This window comes from Hydractinia symbiolongicarpus, chromosome 11 (genome assembly GCF_029227915.1).
Source record: "Hydractinia symbiolongicarpus strain clone_291-10 chromosome 11, HSymV2.1, whole genome shotgun sequence".
NCBI lineage: Eukaryota > Metazoa > Cnidaria > Hydrozoa > Anthoathecata > Hydractiniidae > Hydractinia > Hydractinia symbiolongicarpus.
Window position 1 is genome coordinate 22,579,135 of NC_079885.1, and position 21,506 is coordinate 22,600,640.

Below are 21,506 nucleotides of genomic sequence, written 5' to 3' on the forward strand. Positions count from 1 at the left end.
ATTAAAAAAGTATTTTGGGGAATAATCTTACGCAATATAAAAAAAAGAACAGAATAAAAAACGGTCCAACGATCACTTTTTTCTACTCACAAATCGAAAGGGCGAGTAGCACGCGCGTGCGTATATCATTGCATGTGCATACATCAAAGATTTTGTTAAAGCTCTCTCGAACCTTGTTGGAAGAAGCTCGTACCAAATGAAATGTTCAATGTTCTAGCAAGCGAATAAAAAAGCCTTTCTTCTACTTTGTAAACAGGCAAGGGAGCAAAAGATCCTGACATACAACTTAAAAGATATCTGATAAAAACGCTATCGCGAAAGGTGAAGTATTAAATCTCTTGGTCGGCCAATTCGAGAAAAGACTTTATTCCACTCAGAAAACAGGCACGGGAGTGTTAGACCTATCCATACATCATTTGAAATGAGAATTTTGGAAGTTGCCTTTCACGCTGAATATAATGTTAGATATCCATCCATACACTACTAAAAAGGAGATTTAGCTAGTAAGCGAATCAAAAGCGAAACTTTATTCTACACCACAAAGAAGCAATCAAGAAAAAGACCCTACCATACATGTCTAAAAACACTTCATTCCACTCCGATAACAATCACGCGCGATAATATCAGATGTCCTAGCATGTAAATTCACGGGAAGACTTTATTCCACTCAGTAAGAAGCAGGAACAAGGGGGACCGATCCATACCACCATACAATATTAATAGGATATTTTGCAAAATACCTTCAGGCGGAAAAACATACAGCATGTCCTAGCAGACCTGTGTATACAAAATTAGTTCTACTCAGTAAACAACCAATCAAATGAGAGATCCATCCATACCTTATAAAAATAGAGATTTTATCAATATACATGCATCATTTGAAAAACGCATTTTTTGATCTTACCCTTCGCGCGAATTAAAATATTTAGCACGCCAACCTTAGATGTTCTAACAGCTCAATTCACGGAATACTTTATTCGACGCAGTAAAAATGAAGAAATGTGGGACACCTATCCATACATCTATCAAAAGAGAGATATTGAAACAAGCAGTAGAGTTGAATAACTATCCATACACAAATAAAAACGATATTTTAGAAAAATACTTGTGTGTATCATATGTTTTTTTTGCTGTTCATAGGAAGCAGTGTAATGTGATTTTGAACTTTCAATATTTTTAAAACTAAAACCTTATGACAAAAATGATAAAAATGTATATGGACTTTTTTTGTTCGTAGCTGTTAGAAAAACTATTGGAGGGACATAGTTATTAATATAGTGTAACTAGCTAAATAAAATTGAGTTATGACTGTTATGGTTGCTACGAAGTTAAGTTATATTCTGCTGTCCTAGGCCCGTTCTTAAGGCTCTCTAGCCATTGAACGCTACGACTTTCTCATAATAACCGGTTGAAAATAGCTATTAGGTAATACAGTAGAGTCTCCATAACTCGAACCTCCATAACTCGAATCTCTCCTTAACTCGAACAAATTCGTTGGCACCGTGAAAATTTCCTAATAAACTCTTATAAAAAAACCTCTACAACTCGAACCTCCATAACTCGAATCTTCCCTTAACTCGAACAAATTTTTTTGTCCCTTGGAGACTTTTCTCTCCATAACTCAAATTTTCTGACATCATAATCAAAATTCGAACAGTTTTCCTGATAAATTGGGTCTAAAAATCTTGTTAATACGTGTTTTGCAGGCCTTATTATTAATTCGAATGATTAATGATGCGTCATCCAAACCTTTCGAACGTCTTTTTCGAACGTTTTCGAGAAAATCTAAAGAATTTCAAAAGAAAGACACTCTCATAACAATGTCGTCTGTGGCAGGATCAAAGCGTCGAATTGACAATAAGTCGTGCAAAATCAAGTACAAAGCTCTTAAAGCGTTGGAAAAGGGTACTGCGCCAAAGGATGTGGCAAAAGAGTTCAAAATTCCTCCAAGCACCCTGTCAACTTGGAAAAAAAATAAAGAAAAGATTTACAAGCAGTTTAACAACGGGCAAACATCGAAGAGATCAAAGCCAGAAAAATTCGAAGATGTGAACAAAGCTGTTCATAAATGGTTACTTATGATGAGGAGTGAGAATATCCCAATCAGTGGCCCGATGCTGAAAGAGAAAGCTCTTGAGTTTGCCGAAGCGTTGGGTGTCGAGTCATTTCAAGCTTCTCAGGGGTGGATGGCTAAATGGAAAACCAGGTTAGTTGACTAAGATTTTGTTTGTTTATTTTCGTGAAGATAAAATCTAAAAAAATGTTACAATAGCTTTGGTAGTTGTTTTTTCAAAATATCAATAGACTCTCTTTCAGAGAGGAAGGATAATTTGCATGGGACTTTCATCCCTAATCCATCACCAGCATTCAATGACTTTCCAGTAATTGTTATTTTGCAAACATTGAAGCTGTCATTCTTCAGAAAGTAAAATATGACTTTTGCAAAGCGTCCTGACTTTCCTAGTGGTAGATGTCCAATGATCTCTCCATCATTTTTCTTGACTGCAACTGCATATTTATCCATTTTATTTGTTGGTTCCACGAAATCATAAAATTCATCTCCAACAGAGGGTGTCCAATTACTTTTATAAACATGATACCCCATGACAAAAGCGTCGATTTCGTACGTAATAAGTTTAATGATAGGAAGTTCTATACAACAAATAATGTCTGTTAATCTTTTGACTTGTTGGACTTTCATGGCTTCCATGCTTTCTTTCACTCGTCAAAACTTCGAAACTTGGTAAAAATCGAATCTTTTTCTATTCGAATTCTTTCACAAATCAAAACATGGTAACAATCGAATGTTTTCTATTCGAATCATGGCCATGGCATTCTAAATTTAGAATTCCATGATTCGAATCAAACAAAATGTAAAGCTCCATCTACACTAGTCACAACTACAGAGATAAACGTTTTTCTCATCCATTCCTTTTAGGTATGGAGTATCCTTCAAAACCATCGCTGGAGAATCACGGTCCGTCACTGAGGAAATGACAGCGCCATGGTCGGAGACAACATTACCAACCATTCTCTCCCGCTATCCTCTGGAAGACATTTTTAACGCCGACGAATTTGGGCTTTTCTTTCAATGCCTTCCCAATAAAACTTTGCATATGAAAGGTGATAAGTGTTCTGGAGGAAAACACAGCAAAGTTAGACTTACTGGTTTAGCTGCTGGTAATGCCTTGGGGGAACGATTGCCAATATTTGTAATCGGCAAGTCCGCCAACCCTCGTTGCTTTAAAGGTGTCAAAACACTACCCTGTCGATACCGTTCGCAAAAGAAGAGTTGGATGTCTGGAGAGCTGTTCGAAGAGTGGGTACGCGAGCTTGATCGAAAATTCTCTGTCTCTAAGCGAAAAATTGCTTTGATTATTGACAATTGTACCGCACATCCTCATGTTGAAAACCTGGAATGGGTAGAATTGATCTTTCTTCCTCCAAATACCACGTCCCGAACCCAACCTATGGACCAAGGAATTATCCGCGCCCTGAAAGCAAAATATCGATCGCTAGCAGTGCGGAAATTGATAAAAGCCTTGGACGAGGAAAAATCGACTCCGAAGTTCTCGATTCTTGCAGCTATGTACATGCTAAGGAAAGCATGGGATGATGTTTCCAACAAAACATTCACCAATTGCTTTCGAAAATCAGGAATTTCCCAAAAGGATGCAGAAAGAGCGATCAACGAAGATGACGACCCTTTTAAAAGTTTAACCAGCGAAGTAGAAGAAGACCCAATTCCAACCCTCGATGCTGAACTCTCTTACATAAAACGAAGGTTTCCTGACCACATTGATCCTGACTTATCAACTGAAGATTTCATTGATTTTGACATTGAAGTCAGTACATCCCATGGGCGTCTGAAGACTGCTGACATCATTGCTGAGATCACTGGGACTCAAGACGAAGAATTAGAAGAGGTCGAAGAAGAAGACAAGGAGGAAGAAGATAAGATCACAAGACCGACGGCCGAGCAAGTGCGTACAGCTATCAACGTCCTCGAAGACTTGAGTATTTTTTCACATTTTGGAGAAGAAATGATAGCTTCCCTGAGGGACTTGAATCGTAATATCGCCAAAGATTTTGATATGAGTTGTAAGCAAACAGTTATCACCGACTTCTTTTCTAAATAAACATTAAAAAATTCATTAAAAGTGTATTGTTTTGACTTTCATTAACCTAATAGCCCCCTTAAAGTTAGACTTAAGATTAAATATAACGTTTTTATCCAGCTGGTTCACGTAAAGGGAGGATATTGCGCTAAAAGTTGAAAACCTCTACAACTCGAATGTCTCCATAACTCGAACGATTTCCTTTTCCCCGTGGCTGTTCGAGTTATGGAGACTCTACTGTAATAGTATGAATAGAATTTGATTTAGCTAATATTGGGTATATTTTGACTCCTAAAAAGAAATAGTACTCTAGCATTTTTTTTTTTTGCAAAACAGTAAAATTTGTTGAGTTATTTCTAAAAGGTTTTAGTAATTCTAATAGACTAAGGCATTTCACAAGATAGTTAGCGTATTGCTCTGAATAGACCCGTCATCATGCTCCATCCATACTACACGAAGGTAGCATAGAAGCACACAGTATGTTACAAAAAAATTATGGTCCTTTTTTGAACATTATATTTAATTAAAACGTATATACAGTTGACTCTCTCCAATCCGAATCTCTATTATCCGAATCTTTAACTATAATCCGAACAAATTAAAAATCAGCGTCGATTTTCCTTAAGAAACTCTCATAATCTACTTTCTACTATCCGACTCTCTGTAATCTGAAAGAGAATTATCCCCCTTGAGATTCGGATTAGAGAGAGTCAACTGTACATACATTTCAATAAAATAATTTGTTATAATTTTTCTATACCGAAATATCGCCGCTTTATTAAAAGAAAAATGCTATTCAGTTGATGTCGACATAAGTATGATATATAAAGGTAGCAGAACTACTTTAGGATCCACTGACAGAGATGCGACAAGGTTAGATGAAAAGACTGATCGACTTCCTCGAACACATATGCATATAGACTTGATAAGCGCAAAACAAATGTTACGTCATATCCATGCCGAAAGTTTTAAAAAATGTTGTTTACGCTTTTCAGAAATCATTTCGGAAAGCCGAGTATAGAACTTTCGACACACGCGACCCATTCCGCCACACATGGATATCGCTAGTGGCGTTAAAGTTTCATTCATACTTGCAAAATAAGTTTATTGTAATTTTTCTTTTTTTCCTTTTTATTTACATCATATGCTTTTGGTAGCACACCTTCGCATCTAAAAATGCCATTTGACCAGTGTTCCAAAAGCCTCTTGTGCATACATAACTCTCGATTCCTGAGAAACATTCGCTGTCCACTGGCTCAATGGCTCACCAGGTAACTGTTGTAGACACGGTTCAATGCGTACATCATGACAAACCTCTTTTAGTTACATCCCAGTGACATTACGGATTTCATTGTCTAAGCGAAAGGAAGCCACATTATTTGCATGACAAAGCATGATCAATTGTGAACTTGAAATTCGAATCTGAGCCCAGAAGCATAGCTTGTTAATTGTGTATCTCTCGTTCCTTGAAGGTAGTCAGTCAACTAGATACACTGCTTCCTGGTTGATATCGTTCAGTCTGATTTCCTGCTTACACATTTCACTTCTGACATGATCAAGAATGACACTAATCTTAGCAATTTATTTTGTTTGATTGTTTTTTCTTTTGTTTCAGTTCTGGATCTTCTTCATATTGTCGAGTCTGTTTTTTTATTTGTTTACCAAGATATTCAGTTATTTGTGATAAGTTTTAGAATATTCGTAAGACGACCAAGTTTAACCGGGAGTGACAGCAGTTGTCTCTCGTTATTGTTTACTTTAATACCTCCCGTCAGTGCTGGTATTAATTCGAATTAATAACTACGAGTACTTCTTCCAATAATTATATATGTGTGGTATGTTCGCATACAGTATGTTAATTTATGCTTGTAGCCAGCCACTGATAAAACAACTTTATGTCCCTTGCGACTCTGTTTTAGCAATTTTACTCAGCATCTTTAATTCATTAATCCAATCTTCTACCTTATCCAAAATATATCCACCTTTCAAGCTTCTTGAACCAATTACATTATTACATTATTACCAATTACATGTTACAAACTGCGGTGTGATAAATTAGTTTCCTCAAAAAATTATTTTTTTAACTAAATTTTACTTATTGGATTTGATTTTCACAAGGCAACTACAATCATGTTCATAATAGTTTTGGAAAAACCACTTTCCCCCTCCCCCCACTCTTCAGTGTTGGTTGGAGGTCTTTTCCAGAGTCGCCGGCAGTATTTTGGGGCACAAATCAACACAAAATCAACACTGACTGTTGGGGGAGAGGGGGGAAACTCTGAAAAAAGCCTCAAAAGCCGTTTTTCCAATAATTTATGAACATGATTGTAGTTATAGCTCAGCAAAACCTGAATAACTGAACGTATATCCCGAGTAAATTAAAAAATTTCCTTCTTTCATTTCTTTTCTTATAGTTACCTCTTTTTTTGAAACATTTGTTTGTAAAATTTTTTGAATTGATTTGCATTATTGTTTGTTGCAGTATGAAACTAATTACACACCATGTTGTTCTTCCATTTGAACTACCACCTTTTAAAGATGGATTGGATTCGAACCAATAACTTTCATGGTTTTACAACAATGGAAATATTTTTTAAATAACATAACACAGAAATACAAAAGGTCACACATAGTATCAGTATTTACACAAAACTAATTTTGTTACCAGAAAACTTCCTTGTCCCACTCTTCCAAGAATCATTTTCATCAAAGTTTTTTTTGGTTTTACCTGCATTAGAAATACAAAAAAACAAACAAAAAAAACAGCAAAAATTACCACCAAATTGATTAACATAAAAAGCAAAGTATAAATTAGAACAGAAAAATCCCGAGAAGAGTTGTGAACAAAAAACATTGCGCATCATCATTAAATTAAAACAACAGAAATTTATCTAGTTTTTAAAATCATTACACTGTAAAACTAATTCCACCACTCCACGACTGTTATAAATTAAAACAGGATGTAAAAGTTTCAGAAATTGCTTATTCAATTTTTCAGCATAAGTCGCAATAAAGCCTTGAGGTAGGAAATTAGCTGACTGAAAAGAGGGATATACTTCAACTTAGGGGTATTTCAACTGGCAATATTACCTGTACATATAACATCCCTCCTGAAAGTCAATATACTGAATAAAAATTTGACTACTTATTTGAATAATTATGGTACCAAGTTAGCAGTATCTCTACACTGTCTCAGTTTAACAAGTATTGTACAGATTTCAGACATGTCTAGCCTAGTTAAAGGGGAACTCCAGTAAAAATCACTTTTCTTTTTTTTGTTTGTTTTATACGTACTCAGAAAAGCATAAGAAATCAAAAAAAAACTTACTTTACTTGTTTTTCTTATTTAAAATTGTTGTACAAGCCTTCGCATATTCAATTTTTTTCTCATAAAAAACAGACAGGCGCGATTTCATTACGGACCGGACCCGATTATAAATAATGACATCACATCGTGCAGAAAGTTTAAGCGAGCGCATGTTAAGACCTATAAATACAGCTTACATTAAATCGCTTTTTGTATGTAATTTACGTTTAAATCTTTAAAAAATGGTTAGTTGCTCTGTGTTTCTATGTACCGATCGATCAGAGAAGTGTAAAGAAGTAAGTTTTCACAGAAACCCGTCTGTGAAAAAAATAGAACTCAAAAACGGCTAAACAAAATACGTTGTGCAGGTGATCTACCAAGCGATCAAAGTTTTTATATTTGGTTGGCGCACTTCACAGATAGTTCTTTTAAAAGATATCTGCAGGAAATAAACTTCCATATTAAGATACTCTGCTACTTTGTAAAAATGCCATTTTAGCTAGTGAACGCGATTAAAGTTTCTCATTTCTTCTTATCTCAATATTTGTACTTATATCCACAGAACTCAACCAAATAACGTTTTGTACATTTTTATATTAAATAAGAGAACATTATACGAATTTCCAATACAAACACCGACAAAAAAGCTTTCTAGTTACACATGTATCTTTCGTAGCGCTCAAGTTTCTATTCTTTGATTTTCAAAAAAGAAGCTTTTTTGATGGAAGGACATGCCAAGTATTTTCAGGAGGTAAATGTACCCATTTTCTTCAATCTTTGTAACTTTATAATGGCTGCATGTAATGCTGATAATGCAGTTTCTAAAACAGCTTTGTCAAAACAACCACTTGTAAGTCAGTAGCTTCTGCAACACATTTATGACTTACCATAATCATAAGATTGATTTTTATTTATACAATAATAATACCCCGTTTTACCAACTTATCTAGCCCGAACATATTTGATTTTATATCACGCATTTCAATGGTACTCCATCACGGAGAAAATTTTAACGTTACATAAAATTTGTTTACATTTGTGCGCAAAAAAAGCGCGTGCAGAGGAAAAATATTGCTGAACCGTAAAAAAAAATAAATTGGCTTGTAAAGTATAAAAGATTTTTTAATGAAGCAAATGATAAAGTTTTTTGACGAAAAGAATGTTAAAAAAAGCGATTAAGTATATTTATTTCTTAAAAAAAATAAATATTTTGCTAAGAACGTTGCTTGAGCCAGTAAAAGACACCTCATCACTTTGCATCATTATTAATTTCTCCCTTGTGAGACAGAAGAGGTTCGAAGTCGTGTGGCTGTAGCTTTGTAAAGTCTTTCTCATGAAGAGAATTATCCGATTCTATGTTTTATATAACATTTTTTTTTCAATATTTTTTTTTCACTGGAGTGCTCCTTTAACTAAGTTTTCTTTGAGATATTAAAATTGAGTTTTTTATATAATAATTTTTCAGTGCAACCCGAATTAAAATCAACCAATATGCATAAAGCCAGCATGGCCACATCTAACATTAAAGAAGAAAAGATTTCCCAATAATGATCACGTGAGCAAAGAACAATAGAAGTTTTTGCCTTAAAGTATTGTCCAAATTTCTTTCATACAAGACAAAAAATATCTTCAGATCAATTGTATTTCAAGTGGCAAAAAGTATTCCTACTACTAAGTGAACACACAGCACTATTTGTCTTTCTTTAAAAAATAAGCTTACTCAAAATAATTAACAAAATTCAATCTAGCTCAGGCTACAGAAATATAATTATATGCTTAACTCAGATATCTTTGAATAGATGACGTACACTGTCTCTTTTTTTCAAAAATAAATATAAATGTGCCAGCTCTTTCAGAACATGTATTCAGTATGGAATTAGCTGCATTTCATGTTGGTGGAAATTATATTTAAAAAAATATTCTCTTTATATAAAAAATCAACCCTGGCCTACTTTTCCACCACATCAGATTTTAAAAACTAACGTTTTCCTCAAAAAATTATTTTTTAATCTTTTTATAAAATTATTATTCAGCAGATAATTAAAAAAAAAAACACCAATTTAAACTTTTTAATAGGAAATTTCCACAGTTAATGTGTACTATTAATAGCATGGCTTTCCAATGAATGGCAGTAATAAGTATTATGACAATCAACAGTGCAAGTTATTGTTGCCAGAAATTGTATACTGGAAAGAATCAATTTTTATATGTAAATTATACCTATTATCATCATTTTCCTCAAAAAGTTATTTTTTGGTCCTATAACAGCAGATCACTGAGAATTTACGGAACTAAAAATCTTGTGGTAACATTTTTAAAATTAAAAATCTTGATTTTGTAAACATTAAACGCACAAATCCTAACAAATTATAATTTTTTTAAAAATAAATTGGAATGATCATCTGTTTTAACCCTATTCGGTCCGGGGTTTTTCGCACAAACTATGACTGGGGGGGGGGGGCGGATTCCGATTTAAAAATGCCACTATCTGCTTGAAATATAATTACTTTTGTTCTAGAGCGAATTTTTACATTCTGTTTGAAGTTTCTGAAAGCTAAATAAAAGTTATTTAACATATCTTCCGGTTTTTACATGGATCGGATAAAAAATTGCCAAAAATTTCCAGAAAATCCGTTTTTTCCGATTTTCGGGTAAAATCCGACAAAATCGGGAAATCGAATTAGTCACGTGTTCAAATTATTCCAAATGATTCTTCTTGATAAAACAAAGTTGTGTTGCAAGTTTCAAGTTCTAAGGATAATCCTAACAGGAGTTATTATATTTTCCCCATTATAAGGATTTCATAGAGATTTTTAGGGGTAGTTTCGAGTAATGGCCAATATCAAAGCCTCTGAAAGGTATGGGACCTAAAAAATTAGCATGCAGGTGTCTAATAGATAAATGTTAAAACTCAGTAAGTATCATAGCCATATAACAAAGCAATCAGGAGTTATTAAAAAAAAACCGTCAGGGGGGGTTAAAATTTCAAAATATAGGTCTATACTTCAAGTTTAAGTATTTTCCAGGTTATTTGAAACCCTGGTTTGTGTAAAGGAGGAAATCTCGAGGTTACTTGTGGGGCCGTAGATTAGTGGTTATAGCTCTCGTACTCTGACCGGGGCTCGATTCCTCTTGATGGAGATTCAACATGGGTGAGTGAATCTGAATGTTACCATAGCCCCGGTTTAATTGGTTACCAGAAGTTCAGAATAAAAGAAGTGAAGTTTATTCAAAAGAAATACCACAGCCCATTTATCTTTTATCATTCAGCACAGTGGGTGTTCTTTTTAACTTACTAATTACAGGCTTTTTATTAGTAGCTAGCTAAACATTGGCTTTATAGTAAAAATAAATATACAGCTACTTTACCACCGAAAGCCTCAATACAAGCTGGAATTCAGAATTGACAGTTCTTTATGCATTTCAAGCCTTCAAAGAGTGGAAACACTTTGAACGATAGCTGGCATCCAAATGACATAAGGCGGACGTCACAAATATCGGGTGTTAGAGTCATTTGAGCACCAAAAATAGAGTCGGTCGGTAGATCGGCGAATGATAACTCAAAATTTCAAAAAATTTTATCCAACCATCCAGCCATTAACGCGCGCCATTAAATCGCCGATATTTAATGATAACTTTGGCATCTCCGGCAGTTTCCGCGTGAACACTTTTCACATTTTAAAGCGAAGCACAACAATCGCTGCAATCGCTGTGGAGAGACAACAAGCGTATAATATTTTTTGTCATTTTAGTTTTTCCGACTCAGTATATCAAAAATTTCGATCAAAAATTAGGGTCAGTCGGGTGACTCTAACACCAAATATTTGTGACGTCTGCCTAATCATTAATAAACAAATACTGACCGGTTTTGATAACGTACTGTGAAATACAAAGCCTGGCTCAAAAGTACAGACCAAGCTTGTGAGGTCTGTGCCCCTGACAAATGGCTTTGTATTTTACAGGGCAGAATCAAAACCGGTCAGTAGCCATTTTATAGCTGAAATCTATTCTCATCTTTAAAACAACAATCAAATTTTGCACATGATTAGATGGAATACCAATACATGGAATCACAGTCCTGATATTTACTTGCGCACGCATCTAAGTGATTATGTAATGCCCGATGCGCACGCAGAAATGGAGGTAAAAATGTAAACAAACTAATCAGAAAAGTTACCTCAATTTCTGCGCGCGCAGGAAAAATACGGCACTATAATTGAGTGTATGGCAAATTTTAATCCACAACTACTTAAATTAGAATGTACAGTTCAAATTTTAAAGGGAGAAGAAAACGTTCGAAATTATGTTAAAAACGAACCAACCAAAAAGGGTATTTGTTTCAGTTATTTTAAACCGACTTACCCTTCCAAACATTCCAAGTCAGCTCTTCGTCTGAATCAAATGTCTTTTCGCATGTTACGCAGAAGCAAATTGTATGTTCAGCAGTGGCTTTTACTTCTACTTTTTGCTCATGAGCAATCAGAGCTCTTACAGCCAACGTTCCATGTGATCCAGATGTTGGAAGCCCACGCTGGGAAAGGAAAAATTGAAGTTCAGCCATAGAAAGTTCTAAAAAATTCTGCAAACATTTAATATCTTCAACCGAAGCCATCAAGCTCACTTGATTTAACTTTTTAGCTTTTTTAATTAATTTTTTTGTGTAAAATATATAAGAATTGATTAAAAATTAACTTGTATAAACAGGAAAACCACGCCACCACATAAACTTCGCATCCCTGCTAGCAGCGGTGTTGTATTTTGTCATAGTGATTACCCAGAATGCTTTGCGCAAACGTGAAAGATCTATTACGTCTACCATTAATGATCGATTAGGCCCCTGGGGGCTTATTTGTCAAAATGGGTTTTGGGGGACAGGGCTTATTCGGGAGGGGCGTGGCGGGGGGTTAAATGGGAGGGGACTTATAAAATTATACAAAAGTCTTAGTGTGCTAAAAATAAAAACAACAATTTTAATAAACACAACATATATTTCTAAAGTATAATAAAAACAAACACTAATCGATCTCAATATCACTATTGCCTTCTTCGTCCTTGTCTACGATCGTCTCTAAGGGAGCCGCATCAATCATTTCCTCGGCATCTGGGATAAATGGGTTGTCTTCCGTCTCGTTTACCAGTTGTATTTGTTCATTGAGCATTGAGGGTATTTCGAACTCGTTGGGTGAGCGCAGAAGAACACAAGATGTGAAATTGAAAAGGAATATTTAGGCGGGTCTCCTAAATTTGCTTCTTTGTATGTGATATTATGATGAACACTGGCAAATCAACGTTTATGCCTTGTTTATCTGCCAACTACACTTGATTTACTGAGAAAAAGCTCTTTGTAGGATGTAAACATATCCAAATTAGTTTTGCTTCACCCAGTGAACGGCTATCATGAATCGCGTTTGAACATATAAACTACATTGAAAAGGCTTCATTTATTTTTTCCATGAAGACTTTTGTAGTGTTTTCGCAAATACTAAACATGATAGAGCAATTTTAAAGTAACAATTTCTGCACTTGAAAATTATGAAGTATGGATGACATTACACACTGGTTGTTCACGTTCCAGCTCAAAGATAGAAATTTCGACTATTCTTTCATAAAACCGCAACTAGACATTCAACAATCAAGAGCAAAATTAATATCCCCAAAGTAACTTGTGAGGAATTGACGATTGATGTATGAATACAAAGCATAATAGTGAACACTCATGGTATTTAGGACATACATTGCTTGTAATGTATTCTCTAAGGCTCACACAAACGGATCATGTCTCGTTGGGTAAGCGCAGTAAAACACAGGATGTGAAATTGAAAATGAATATTTAGGCGTGTCTGCTAAATTTGTTTCTTTGTCTCTGATATTATGATGACCACCGGCGTATCGGCCATCATCCCTTGCTTATCTACCAACTACAAGTGATGTACTGATAAGAATCTCTTTGTGCGAAGATGTCACGATAATTTTTCGTTTGTATATAGTGCGAGACCATTATGAACGCCTCTTTACTACAGAGAAATACGCTCTACTACAGGCTACTACACTCTACTACAGAAAAATACGCTTTACTACAGAGAAATACATTCTACTACGCTCTACTACACGCTACTAATTTCCTATTTCTCTATTTTTATTGTTTAAGTTTTATTCCATGAGTTACTAAAACTAAGGTTCACAAATATAATTTTTTAAAAAAAATTCTTGATGATTTGAATTCTGATCGATTTCCATTTTCTCCTTAGAGAAAGCCTTTGTCTTTATACCACCTGTTAATGTTGCTGATAATATCTTACATTCTTATATTACTTTCTTAATGACTAGTACTGTAAATAGTTTTTAAAAAAAATAAAAAACAAGAATTTCCAAGAAAGACATATTTTCTTCAACCATTGTCTCATTATGATGTCATTACTTCCTGTGATGACATATCAACTTAAATATTTTGTCACTAATTAAGTCACAACATATTGATGCTTCTTTGTGCCAAGTTTTGTCACTTAAAACCAAACTGAACAAAAGCTACAGCCCGCAGGCACTTTATGCCCCCCCATACTTACAAGGGTCAAAAAAGCCCATACAAATAGTCGTTACCATAGTGATCAATTATTATGCAGAAGTATAAAATTTCTGTAAGAAACTTAAAAGCTCTTTCACAGTGTTAAATTTTTAAGAGAGTATCACTTACATTTTAAATCTCTTTTACAAAACTATAAAGGATGTGGGATGGAAAGCACGCTTAGCGTGGAGAGGAATGTTTGATCTAAAAAAGCTTTTTTCTTCTTCTTGAGAGAATGAGTAGAACGCAAGTTATGATGAGTATTCTGACAATTGGAGGTTAAAAATTGTGGAAAAAATTTTAATGCTAAATAACTCCAAAAGTAAAAAACAATAAGAAAAAATTAAAAAAGCATTTTTAGATCAATGTCTTGTGATCACAAAAAAGCAAACAGCAAACTTCAGAAATTAGTAGTTTTGTAAAAGAGATTGCATTTGTAGGAGAGGGGTAATTTTTTTGTGTCTATTAAACCTTCAAATTTTATTTTTTCTTAATAAATAAATATAGGTAATCATATAGGCTTTCTAAAAATATATACATTAATATATCAAAATAAAGTTTTGGTGAATTAAAAGCATTTTAAAATATCACATCTTTTTTGTATATTCATGCCTTAACCTTAAACTTACAGTTTATAAGTAATATGAATTGATAGAGTATAGAGATTATCATAAATCTGTGTATATATATAAAAAAGTAAACTCTTTTTAAAGTCTGGATTTCAGCTGCGAACGTGCTTAATTTTTGGCAAAATCTCAGTCTCAATGTTCGTAAAAGCCAGGTCCTAATATATTTTGGTTTCTTTCATGAAATCTTGAAAATTAATCTTGCAGAATTGTTCAAATTGTTTATTTACAGAAAATAATCTCCATGGCATTCTTTTTTGTTTTTGACCCCACAAAAAAAACTCACATTGTTTTCATTTGTTAAAGTTCGATATGACAAGCATTCCGTGGACAAAATTTTAGAGAAATTTTTTTTTTACTCAGTACGTCAGTAACCATAGAGTTATTTTTTTTCAAGCAACAATTTTTAAATTGTTTCGTGAAGTGATCCTCTTAAGGAAAAATGTTTTTGACTGAGTGAAATCACTGGACGATTTCATTTGCCTGAAAAATACCAAGTGGTAACTCTCTGAATACAAAATTTAAGAATTAGGATATCATCCCTTTTGTCAACCTTATATTTTGGAATTTTTAACAATTTTTTTTACCAAATATAATCTATGATAGAGGCCTAAAATGTGACACAAATAAGCAAGAACATTCCAAGGAAAGTTTAAAGTCCAACATTCCCCACCAAATTAAATTAGTATACTAATTCTGAAATCACAAATGTGTAAAATGTGAGTTATGTAATCCTGGCTAATGTTTTTTTCACAGATGTTGTTTAAAAAAAAGGTACACTGGAGACACAGGATATATACCAGCAACATCATCAACTTTTGTAAACAGCTTCAAATTTTACGTTTGTTTGGAACAAGTCAACAAGCCAACTAGCTAGCTACCCATATCATTATATTCAAATCTAGCTAACACCTAGCTCATTTAACACCAAGAATAATACACAAAAGCATTAGAATGGCCCAGTGATGCATACTATTATCCCATATTATCACCAAATGGTTATAACAATCTGTACCCTGATAAAACATCTTACTAAGATCTTACTAAGATCTTACTAAGAATCTTACCTAGATCTTACAATATTCTTGATAAGATCTTCCAAGATCTTGGCAAGAACGTGCAAGATCTTCCAAGATCTTCCAAGATTCTTACAAAGAATTGTGGTAAGATCTTACTACGATCTTTCTAAGATTCTTAAAAAGATCTTACAATATTCTTGGTAAGATCTTACAAGATCTTTGCAAAAAAGTGCAAGATCTTGTAAGATTTTACAAAATTCTTACTAAGAATTGTGTTAAGATCTTACAACATTGTTGATAAAATATATTTAAAATAAATTTTCAAAGATCTAACAAGTTCTTTCATTATTCTTTGTATGATCATACTGTACAAAATCTTACAGTTGCAGAGATTTTACGAATATCTTAGGGTTTTAATTAGAAATTAGAGAATCCTAAAAAATAATTTGTAACAAAAGCGTTGGACATTCTGATGACAAAAAATAGGATAAATGAGATTCAACAACTATATTTTTTATGAATATATTATATACAAAGAAAGGAAAAAAATCATTCGTTGGAATGTTGAGTTTTTTTCTTTTTCTTATCCTGTCCCATCTGATTTACTGATGCTCGACACATGCACCACATCTTTTCGAGGAACATCCAGCAGATTTGTGCCATCATCAAGTACCTAATAAAAACAAAGCCTTTATCAACTAAAAAATAGGTTAATTTTTTGGGTGTTTTTCTGGAGGATAAATAAATATATAAATTTCTTCATAATTGATGTACATACATAGTCACCACGGTTCAATTTATCTGCTGGGTCATTTGAAACCTGCCCCACTGTCGAATTATCACCCTAAAATAAAATATACAAACAAATCAATTAAAAACAATTTTTACAAATTCTCTTTTTTTAAAAATATTGTTTAATCAAGTAAATTTAAAATACCTTATTGACAAGCTCTTGTAGCAATACATTTGTTTTCCTACATTCCTCCAATATTAATTTTAAGAGATCAGTCTAAAAATGTATGCGAATAAATATATATATAAAAAAACAAAAAACAAAAACATAAAAGTATATTTTTGTAACAGGTCTCTTTTAATATTATATACACATTCAGCTTACATCTTGTTTCTCTTCAATTTTTGGTCGTGATGACCTTTTTTCTGAGGCAGGTGGCGTTGATGTGTATATAGGTTGATGTCTTCTCTAATGAATAAAATATTTCATTCTAATTAAAAATGCACTATAAAACATATGTTATCTTTTCCGAACTATCCACTTTAATTATTATTATTTTTACTTACATCAGTGGTTTCTTGAAACGGATCCCTTTGATTAATTAGCGCACTCACATTTGCCCCTGGCAATGTCTGTTTAAGCCGTAACTTCTCTTTATTTATTTCTGAATAAATTAAATTTGATAGTCAAACTCATGTGGGAATAACGTTTTTCGTTTTATAAGACCATCATTCAAAATTTAAACAATTTTTTTCCAAATTCATATATAGCTTACCTTCAGTTAGCCTAGATACTTTTGTTGGAGGTTCGTTTACAATAGATTCGTCGTCTGAATCATCTAAATTTAAAAGATTCCATAGAGAATTCATTAAAATAATTTGAAATGACTTGGTTTTAATTATACTTTCGCACACATATTGTCAACATGACATATAGAGAGATTTCTACCTTCAGAACCATGGTAGCTTGATTCTGCTCCTTTCTTTCTCAAATCATTTTCCAAATCTATGCATTTTTTATTGCACTCTTTTTCTGACCCTTAAATAATAAAGGTAAACATTTTATTAATCAATTTTATTGGAATCTTCCATCGAGGTAAATAATATTTAAGTACGTTCTTTGAGCATCAATTTTATTAGCAAAATTTGACTCGAAAGAACAAATGATAGATAATCATATTAAATGACGTTTTTTAATTGAAATGCATTATGTGAATGATTAAATAATCTTCTTTTAGTCATAGTAATCTGTTTTATTGTTAAAAATGATCAAAAAAAGAAAAATAATAAAAATATAAATTAATACCTCTGAAAATGATTTTTGTTGCAAATGTCCTATTATCTTGGGTGAGGGAAATAACATCTCCTATGTTGTACCTCATAAACCGTTTTGTCATTCTCTCATTGAGAACCGTATAGGTTCCCTCCTCAGGAAACAATACAACTGTTCGGATTTCTGAAATTACTAAAGTATAAAAAAAGTTTGGTAAAAGTAACAGCAGATTAAGAATGTGCATCTTGACTACCAAATAAAAATAACAACGTAAAACAACACCTAACCTTGATCAACATTTGAATTGCAAAGCTGTTTAGTTTGTAACCTTTCGCTGACAAATTGAGACATGATGATTGAATAACAGGAACAAAATTATCAGCGTCCGTTTCGTGTAAAATATGCAGCGTTGTGAACGCTTTTTTAAATCGTGCACACTTGATATTCGAAAAAAGAAGCGCGGTTTTTTAAACATTCGAAAAGGAGAAAAAGTATCAATTTTTTAAAGATTTTGCTAAGTTGTACTATCGCGTGCAAATTTCTTTTTATATAAATGTATTCGCGTGTATGTTACAAATGTGATAGATAATTTAACAAAAATCAATTTTATGAAATGGATGACAGTTTCGCAAGTGAGCTTAGCGCACCATCGAGTCCAGAAGTGTAAGTTTATAACTATTTCTTATTAGACGTTACATAACATGTAGAAACCCAATAGCTGATTTTCACAAAAATGGTTTCTACCAAAAGAAAATCAATTAAAGTTTTCTTCTTCTACTCGACTGACTTCATTCCCTCCATGTTATTATTGAACATTTAGGTTCAGGTTTCAAAATGACGGACAGCAGCAACGGTTCACTAGATGTAGACAATCCATGCTTGTTGATATTCCATCAGGGTAAGAGCAAAAAACCGCTTGGTTCCTTAAAGGATTCTTTTTCCAAGTTCGTTCGGAATGTCGTTCGGAATGTTAAGATCACATTTTTAAAGTTTAAAAACGAAAAGCGGCGATAGAAATGTTTTTTTAGATTGCATTTTAAAAGTTTAAAAAAGAAAAACGGCGATAGAAATGTTTTTTTAGATCGCATTTTTAAAGTTTAAAAACGAAAAGCGGCGATAGAAATGTTTTTTAAGATCGCATTTTTAAAGTTTATAAACGAAAAGCTGCGATAGAAATGTTTTTTAAGATCGCATTTTTAAAGTTTATAAACGAAAAGCGGCGATAGAAATGTTTTTTAAGATTGCATTTTTAAAGTTTATAAACGAAAAGCGGCGATAGAAATGTTTTTTAAGATCGCATTTTTAAAGTTTAAAAACGAAAAGCGGCGATAGAAATGTTTTTTAAGATCGCATTTTTAAAGTTTATAAACGAAAAGCTGCGATAGAAATGTTTTTTAAGATCGCATTTTTAAAGTTTATAAACGAAAAGCGGCGATAGAAATGTTTTTTAAGATTGCATTTTAAAAGTTTAAAAACGAAAAACGGCGATAGAAATGTTTTTTTAGATCGCATTTTAAAAGTTTAAAAAAGAAAAACGGCGATAGAAATGTTTCTTTAGATCGCATTTTAAAAGTTTAAAAACGAAAAACCGCTATAGAAAAGCTTTTTTCGATCGTGTTTTAAAAATTTTAAAAAGCTGGACTCTTAGATTTCAAGAACTATTCACAGTAATGACTATTTTTACATATATACATAATCGCTTCCGTATCTCTTCGATCCTAATAATTAGTTTCATTTTTGTTTATTACAGCTCCGATGATGAAGATGAAGTGGTTTGTAGACAGCCAAATGTGAGGTAGGTTATATCATGTAAAGTGTTTTAGAAATATATAAATATATAAATCATTGATTATGCTATTTTTTAAAATGAAAACTTTTTTTTAGGAAAGAACCGTCAATGGAGAATAATCCAGATCATTCTCATGATTATTTGTCAAGCGGCGAAGAGATTTTACCTGGAGATGAATATTATGCCAATAATATACAAAATGGTTAGTTTGAGTAGAGAAGGCATCATAAATAAGTAAAGTATCTCAACGAAATCCTTTTAACAATTTTTTTTATTTCGATGTTTAGAATGCTTCGAACTTCAAGATGCTACGAATGAAATACAAATGCTTTCAGATACAGAAAGTGGATCAAGTACATTTGGAATATCTGAATGCAGTTCCCATGAAACCGATTTTTCTGAAAATGAAATTCTTGCAAATGAAAATGTGGACGAGCTCTTATATGAAAATTCGAATATCACTGTGTTATCTTTCAGTCATTTGCTGCTATTGTTTTCTGTCAAACACAATCTGTCTGGTGAAGCAACTAAAAATTTGTTGAAGTTATTTGCTACTGTATTACCGGAAAACAATAAATGTCCTCTCACTATGTCAAAGCTCAAAAAAATATCAAAGCAATTTCAACATAGAAAAACACATTACCAAGTATGTCAGCATTGCCACAGCCAACTGGATAAACAATTGCATTGTTTTAATGAAGTATGTAGGGAGAGTCATCCAATACAAGATGCACTATCCTTTTACATCCTTGATATTGAATCACAATTGAGAAGTATAGTTACAGGTAAGTTGAATAAATTTGAAACTTTATTTTTATTAGTGTCAGTGTGTTTAAAGTACATACATGAACGAAGTAAAACAAAGTTTTTATATATTTTTTTTTATATATTTTTTATTTTATATATTTTAATATATGTTTTATTTATATTTAGAGAATCATTCACATATTGTTGACTACAAGAGTAAAAAATCATTTGGCAGAACAACGTAAAGTACATGGATGTCCTTTAGTTTTGTTGTCCAATTTTGTTTTTGAAGGATTCATTGGAACTTTGAAACGACAATTCCATGGCACTAGAGGAATAATTGATCAAATGGTAACCAACATCTCGACCCTCCAAAATGCTCACCTCATTGCAAAAAATATTGGTGGTGATTACAATATGCAGCATCTCACTGCAACTCTATGTGGAAACATTGGGCCTGATAAAATAAAAATTGATACACATACTTATATGTATGGTTGCACAACTCATGTGTTTCCAACAATTCCTGATTATGATTTGCCAGAGGAACTTGACAATCAATTTCCTCCGTTCACTCAATATTGTCAACGTATATTACATAATGGTGCTGTGTATCATAGTTTATCATATGTGTACAAACGAAACTCAAATAGCTACATGGTGGCATATCTTTCCAATAATGAAATTAACTTTGGAAAAATTTTATTTTTTGCAAAAACTGCAACTGGGTGCAGTGTAGTTCTTAGAGTTCTACATGCTACAGGAAGATCATTATTTCCTAACAATATGTTAGGCAGTCTGAATGACACTGTTGATAATTTTATTGAAACTAAGGTGCTGGGAAAATGCTTTTATCACGTAATTCAAACTGATGACATAGTTATTATTTCACACAGGCAACTACACAGTAGAATTATATTTGTACCAGTAAGTAATGATGATGATGGATATGTGTCATTGGTTCTAAACAGCTACCAACATGATTGATATACGATCTTACAAATTAAACTATATTAAAATTGTTAAAGTTATCTGCCACTTATAACTCTCATTTTCTAGTCATTTTGGATACAAGATTTTGACGATTTTTTGTGACAAGAATTTATATGATGTAAGATAAGTGACATCAGTAATGTATAAAGATATATACACTTTAAAATTTATTGACATTCCGTATGTGTCGTAACGTCAGTAATAAATTTTAGCAACCTAAAAGCAACTTGCTGTGAAAAAACACACACATACATTTATACAAAATACTGGCTTTCACTAGTAGATCAAGCTGCAAAGATAATTTAAAACTAATGTATATACATATCTTGAAAGTATCAAA

The 21,506-nt window shown here is 32.9% G+C and overlaps 3 protein-coding genes across 3 annotated transcripts; 2 read left to right on the plus strand and 1 right to left on the minus strand.

Moving 5' to 3' along the window:
- The first annotated feature begins 1,602 nt into the window (after window positions 1–1,602).
- LOC130614239 (tigger transposable element-derived protein 4-like) lies at window positions 1,603–4,494 on the plus strand. The gene is made up of 2 exons (XM_057435659.1): window positions 1,603–2,206; window positions 2,939–4,494. The coding sequence occupies exons 1-2, from the start codon at window positions 1,725–1,727 to the stop codon at window positions 4,137–4,139; spliced, it is 1,683 nt and encodes a 560-aa protein (XP_057291642.1). The 5' UTR covers window positions 1,603–1,724; the 3' UTR covers window positions 4,140–4,494.
- Window positions 4,495–16,124: 11,630 nt separating this feature from the next.
- Window positions 16,125–18,065, minus strand: LOC130614243 (uncharacterized). Its single transcript, XM_057435662.1, has 9 exons — window positions 17,925–18,065; window positions 17,671–17,829; window positions 17,314–17,403; window positions 17,141–17,203; window positions 16,932–17,029; window positions 16,750–16,833; window positions 16,570–16,641; window positions 16,411–16,476; window positions 16,125–16,305 (listed from the first exon to the last, which is right to left on the minus strand). Exons 1-9 carry the CDS (start codon window positions 17,986–17,988, stop codon window positions 16,216–16,218), a joined length of 786 nt encoding a protein of 261 aa, XP_057291645.1. The 5' UTR covers window positions 17,989–18,065; the 3' UTR covers window positions 16,125–16,215.
- A 346-nt stretch (window positions 18,066–18,411) lies between these two features.
- LOC130614242 (uncharacterized) lies at window positions 18,412–20,384 on the plus strand. Its single transcript, XM_057435661.1, has 4 exons — window positions 18,412–18,535; window positions 19,388–19,427; window positions 19,522–19,628; window positions 19,714–20,384. The coding sequence occupies exons 1-4, from the start codon at window positions 18,472–18,474 to the stop codon at window positions 20,379–20,381; spliced, it is 879 nt and encodes a 292-aa protein (XP_057291644.1). The 5' UTR covers window positions 18,412–18,471; the 3' UTR covers window positions 20,382–20,384.
- Window positions 20,385–21,506: the final 1,122 nt, after the last annotated feature.

Coding starts and splice junctions, on each gene's coding strand:
- LOC130614242 (XM_057435661.1), top strand. CDS start 18,472: ATGACGGACAGCAGCAACGGTTCACTAGATGTAGACAATCCATGCTTG. Junction 18,536..19,387: donor CTTGTTGATATTCCATCAGG/GTAAGAGCAAAA, acceptor TGTTTATTACAG/CTCCGATGATGAAGATGAAG. Junction 19,629..19,713: donor TGCCAATAATATACAAAATG/GTTAGTTTGAGT, acceptor TTCGATGTTTAG/AATGCTTCGAACTTCAAGAT.
- LOC130614243 (XM_057435662.1), bottom strand. CDS start 17,988: ATGTCTCAATTTGTCAGCGAAAGGTTACAAACTAAACAGCTTTGCAAT. Junction 17,030..17,140: donor AGTATCTAGGCTAACTGAAG/GTAAGCTATATA, acceptor TAATTTATTCAG/AAATAAATAAAGAGAAGTTA. Junction 16,642..16,749: donor AAATTGAAGAGAAACAAGAT/GTAAGCTGAATG, acceptor ATACATTTTTAG/ACTGATCTCTTAAAATTAAT.
- LOC130614239 (XM_057435659.1), top strand. CDS start 1,725: ATGATTAATGATGCGTCATCCAAACCTTTCGAACGTCTTTTTCGAACG. Junction 2,207..2,938: donor ATGGCTAAATGGAAAACCAG/GTTAGTTGACTA, acceptor CATTCCTTTTAG/GTATGGAGTATCCTTCAAAA.